Raw genomic sequence first — 5,344 nt, 5'->3', positions numbered from 1 at the left:
GTGTAAATTCTTACCCTCGATATTAACGTGTCGTCTTCTTCATGATGTGTCATCGTTACAATGCACTACAAAGTGCAAACATTTCCCCACAGAACAAGCCGCTTCTTTGCTAACACATGGCAAATAACGGTACCCCAGTAGTACCCCAAACAACTGAAACGAACCAAACTTTGTTCTCTGTGCCTCCACACAGCGCCATTTTGTAACCATCACCGGGCCAGGAAGTAGTACCCCAAACAACTGAAACGAACTAAAATTAAAAACTAAATTAGATTTTTAAATCACAATGAATTCCTCCTGAAACCAGTAAAGCATTACATTCCACATCTTTCTATATGAAGTCCGTGGTTTCTGATGAACACTGTAACTCAGCTCAGGTCACTGGAAACCTTTTCTGGTTGGTATTCATGATGTTCTTCCACAAGGTTGAGCTTTTCTACACGTCTTATTCCTAGCTGCGACAGAATGAGGCGTTATTCCCTCCACAAAGCATTTATCTGTGATCTGCCTAGCAAAGCTCTGACACACGTGATAAATGCCCCGCCGCTGAGGTCGCCCAGTGGAATTATAGCCATTTACTGCATGTGCGTACGCTCCTAGATTCTGTGTTGCGTCGACCCAACGTGTATGTGTGTGTGTGTGAGCGCGATGAAAGAACGAGGGGAGAACACAAAGAAACAGCACATTGTGAACCCTGGGAAGACCCTCGACGGTGGAGACTTTTTTCTAAACAAAACCTTTGAGCCTTCGATAATCCTTTCAGCATCGTCTGGGTCAACAAAACCGCAGAGTGACGGCTTCGATCATCTGCACAGATGAGGACAGAGGCCTAGTTTGGGTCCCGTTCAAACTGAAACAACATTGACAATTGGCGAGAAGCCGGATTTTCTTAGTGTCCTTGAAGCGTCCGCAGCTCCGGCCATTTCTCGAATCCTCAGGAAAAGTCCGACTAATTGGTGAGCTGTGAGGACTGGCTTTGATTTATCTTAAATCTTAATGAGTCTGGCCAAAGCTGCTGTGATAGTGAGTTGGTTAGAAAAAAAAACAAAAAAAAAAAAAATCACACACTTATTATTCCCTCTTTTCATCCCTGCAGCAGGATGAGACCTGCTACACCCCAGCCCAGTGAAGCCAGTGAGGAATCAAAGAGAATACCAGAAGGTCCATTTAATAATTTATTTGCATATGATTATCGTAAAAATACTGAAAGAGAAATGCTTATTTTTGTTCTGGTTTTCCCGCGTTGTTGTTGTTGTTCGTTTTTTTTTTTGTTGTTGTCTCTGTACAATCTAATACATTTCTTCCTTTCTTCGTGACATGTAGTTTCAAGTTAAACACCCACCTTCCAACTGGAGTTTCTTTCCCTCCATTTTTCTCCTGCACAACAAGCATACAAACCAGGGTCCAAGTCAGGTCAGCCTGTAGAAATACAGTGTTACATATACAGGAAGTTGTGGGATGTTGACAGCCGGCGGCTGAAGGAAACGCGTCAGAAAAAAATAGAAAGAAATAAAGCAGTGAGTGATTTGTTGAGCATCAACGTTTGTAGGTCAGATCGATGTTAAGGTCACGAAGATATCGTCTGTGCACAGTGACCTTTTTTTTTTAATTCGCAACATATCCGCAAAAAGTAAGAATCTACAACAGCACGAGCACGGGCACTTTTCATTTCAGATGAAAGTAAAAAAAAACAAAAAAAAAACAACGTAAGGTCAAAAGTTCTTTAAAAGGTTACACTGTCTGTGCGAATCAAACGTCCGTTCCTCCGCTTCGCTCTGTCAAGTCGGCCTGGTTTCATTGGTGAAAGGAGGCGAGAAAAAGAAAACAGTCATTTAAAAAAAAAAGATCCGGTTTCGAGCACGAGTGTAAAAAAAAACAAAACAAAATACAAGAAACAACTTTTTTTTTTGCAATTAGAGATAATAAGTTAGCATTCAAAACAATGCTCATTTCAATCAAATAAGACTCGATAAACATGGACGTTAACGTCCGTACAGATTGATGCCGTTAGAGCAACGGCATAGACCATATAGAAGACATAGGTGGAGCCGCAGAGGTCGACTGGAACTGTGATGGTTTTGGAAGTAACTTTCGATATATTTGGTTATGTATATGTCTCTCACTGGATTTACAACATGTAAACATTTTTTGACAATATAGATTCGCTTAAGACGAGGGATGTCCGATAGTAGCATAATTATGTAAATCGGGCAAGAATTGGTATCGGGTTTTTGCTCTGATTTTGCCAAATATGCTCGAATCGCTTGTTGGGTACCGAGACGTTTACCTTAAGTTTTGGGGGCAGTTTCAGTGTCGGAATCAGAAATTAAGTGTTCGGACAATATTGGCAAAATTGTTAATATCGGACATCCCTATTTAAAACCTTTACATTACATTAGAGGCCAGATAAAGTAAAATGGTGGGAAAGGTGCGTTACGCTCATGATTGACAGCAGGTTGGTCCAATAGCAGCCTGATTACAGGCAATGTCAACACGTAGAAGTTGCCAGAAACAAGACCATTATTGGAGGGTTGTGTCAAAGTCAGAGTGTTAGTGATTTTTTTTTATCTTCAGTGGTGACGGTATAAACCGATTCACCCAGTGATTTCTTTACAACCCTGCATCAAACCAAAGTAAACAGTGGCAGTAGTTCAACACTAGAGGCAACGTGGATGGAGTCACCAATGACCGTATATAAAAATACCATTCTCTCTACTGTGTCAGTTTGGCCGCAGTACCACTCCTTACCACATGGTAGTTTCAAATACACACAACGACATCATTTGGAAAAAAAATATAACGTCAGCCTGCCCCAAAAGTGAAATAAATGCTGACTGGGACATGTCTGCCGTTGTTCGACCGCTACCACGGTAGCTAGCTTAGCTTGGAATCCTAACACGATGATCTAATAACGATGTCTTAAAAGCTAGTTGTTGGCAATGTCATGTTTTCAGAAAAGTTTTTTTTTTTTAAAGTTAGAGTTACTTCCAAACCAGCAGAGTTTTTTTTTTTTTTTGTGGTTTAACCTTGCAGCTAAATTCTGGAGCTGGAAGGCTAGGTCCATTTTTAGGAAAGGTCTATGGTTGTAAATGGACAGTAAATGTTTTTTTTTTTCTGTTTTTTTTTTTACACGTAAAAGCTTCCACTTTGGCATGCACATGACGTGTCCCGCACATTATCAATCATGTCTCTGAGAGAGAGAGAGGGAGAGAGAGAGACAGTGTGAAGACTCAGATGCTTTGTACAAGAGTTGTAACAAGAAAATCTCCCAGTACAGATGGAAGACTGTTTTCAGGAGGAAGATATGAAAAAGTGTTTGTGTCTGTTTTTCCTTTCACAAAAATAAAACGAAGGAACATCGGTTGGTTTGAATAAAATCAGAGGCTGACGGCAATGAAAGAATCTACAGATGAAGAACTGCTCTTAGCGTCGTCAAAGCTTCGACTCGGCTTCGTCTTGGCACTGTTGTATCACGGGAACGCCGATCCCATCGTTTGTTTGAGCTCCACCGAACCCTAGTCCGGAGCGGAGAGTCCAAAACACATGCAGACATGCAAACACAACCTGAGAGGGGTCAACAGGAAGTTTGGCCTTATGTCGACAGTCACGAATCCACAAGGGGGTCAAGTAATAAACACACACTGCAATGGAAAAGTTCTTCAAACGGACGTCGCAGCTCGACGTCTCCTCGAGAGTCTTCCTCCTCCGTCTGGAGCTTTCTTCTCTTCTCTTCCTTTTCCTCTTTTTTTCTAATTTTTTTTTTTCATATTTTACATGAGTCTGTTTGCACCAGGGTTCGTAGGTAGTTATTTATTCATTCTGCGTCCTCCGGAGCTTCCAGCTGCTCACACTCTGATGGGCAGAGTTTGGCTCATCTGCTGCCGAACGATTTCCTGACTGCTGTCCGGACTCTTCCTGTTGTGTCCCGGCAGTGTTCCTCCCAGCCGCAGCAGATCCCTGCGGATTAAAAGACAGGCAGGTCAGCAGCGGGTTCACAGGCATTTCAAATCTCAACACTAAGCTCATTACTGCAACTCGAACCACCGCAGTGAAAGTGGATTGAGGAGTGAAACCGTATGATTGTCAGTGTGGGAATAGTCTATCCAAGACGCCAAACCGGGGTTAAATGAAGCCTGTTATGATTTTTCTAAATCATTGTGAATCATTTTTGGGTAGTGCATCAAACATACGGCCCGGGGGCCAAAATTGTCCCGCTTGGCAGTTCACTCCGGCCCGCTTGATGAAATTTGAAAATAGAAAAATACACTTCATGTTCAGGATATTTTTTGGAAAATTATATTTCATTGAATATGAAGAGATAATAGTACATATCTAATATACTTGTATGTGTTTGCATGAAAACAAAGGGGAAAAACATGGAATTATTATTTGTAATGAATTATTATTATGATTACACTGGTGATGATCGTACTGGTCCAGCCCACTTGACAGCTAATCAGGTTGCATGTGGCCCGTGAAAATGAGTTGGACATGTACACTAGCTGTCTTAGCAAAATGTTGCTAATGATCCAGGTTATTATTTTAATTGACAACATTTTCATTGATTCTGGCCTCATGTTAAAATAAAGGTTATATTTTGCAGAAATGTGTCTCAAATTTAGCAGCTGTCTTTATCTAACCCCAGGCGCGTCCACACTATTTTGGCTCAGGAGCTGCTAAACACGTGTAGCTTCATGACACAATATGACTTAATTCTCACGGTACATGGTCACTACTACAAACGGAGGAATTATATTTGTGCTTTATTTTTTCCATATTAATTTATAATGATTTAACAGTACTCCCTTTGTGATCGACTGCACTGGTTCCCAAAGACTGGGTCGCGACCCTCAGGCGGGTCGCAAGGTTTTTTTTGGGGGGGTCGAGTTTGGTTAGGTTTGTGACTGACAAGATCGTGATCTTCTTATTGGACACCCCTCAACTTTGCGTAGTTATAATAATGACAACAACAATAATAATATAATAATAATAACCGTGGTATATTTGTTTAAAACAAATGTCTTTGTTCGTCAAGCTAATTGCCTTATTGACACTGATTAAAATGGATCTCGATCCCTAATGAAATGTTCCTTCAGTGCAGCTCAGCTATCACATTCCCAGGTTTAATAAAAGTTCTACGTGTTTCTCGGCTATCTTGGGGAGAGTGCTCCGGCATCAAGGTGTCCTGTGCTCCTTTTCAGTGTCCTTGTTTTTTTTTTGTTTTTTTTTTCCAAGGCCCTCGCAGCAAAAGATACTCTACAGATACAGCATTTCATATCCTTTCCCCGGCTCATTATCTGACCCAGCATCAGTGCACAGCCAACGGGCGGGAGAGCAGCCATGA

General features: G+C 41.4%; 1 protein-coding gene and 1 long non-coding RNA gene across 2 annotated transcripts in view; both read right to left on the bottom strand.

The window, feature by feature from the left end:
• Positions 1-130, bottom strand: part of LOC103395836 (uncharacterized) — an 855-nt gene extending 725 nt beyond the window's left edge. The window contains exon 1 of the long non-coding RNA XR_523296.3: positions 15-130. This is a non-coding gene — a long non-coding RNA (uncharacterized LOC103395836). The remainder of the gene's footprint in view (positions 1-14) is intronic.
• Positions 131-1,161: 1,031 nt separating this feature from the next.
• The window catches only part of LOC103395837 (ephrin type-B receptor 3-like), a 39,238-nt gene continuing 35,055 nt past the window's right edge, over positions 1,162-5,344 (bottom strand). Inside the window, exon 15 of the mRNA XM_008333635.3 lies at positions 1,162-3,957. Coding sequence (XP_008331857.1) covers positions 3,846-3,957 — 112 coding nt within the window. The 3' untranslated portion in view covers positions 1,162-3,845. The remainder of the gene's footprint in view (positions 3,958-5,344) is intronic.

Source organism: Cynoglossus semilaevis, chromosome 20 (genome assembly GCF_000523025.1).
Source record: "Cynoglossus semilaevis isolate Cse_v1.0 chromosome 20, Cse_v1.0, whole genome shotgun sequence".
Lineage (NCBI taxonomy): Eukaryota > Metazoa > Chordata > Actinopteri > Pleuronectiformes > Cynoglossidae > Cynoglossus > Cynoglossus semilaevis.
This window is presented reverse-complemented; position numbering and strand designations above follow the sequence as displayed.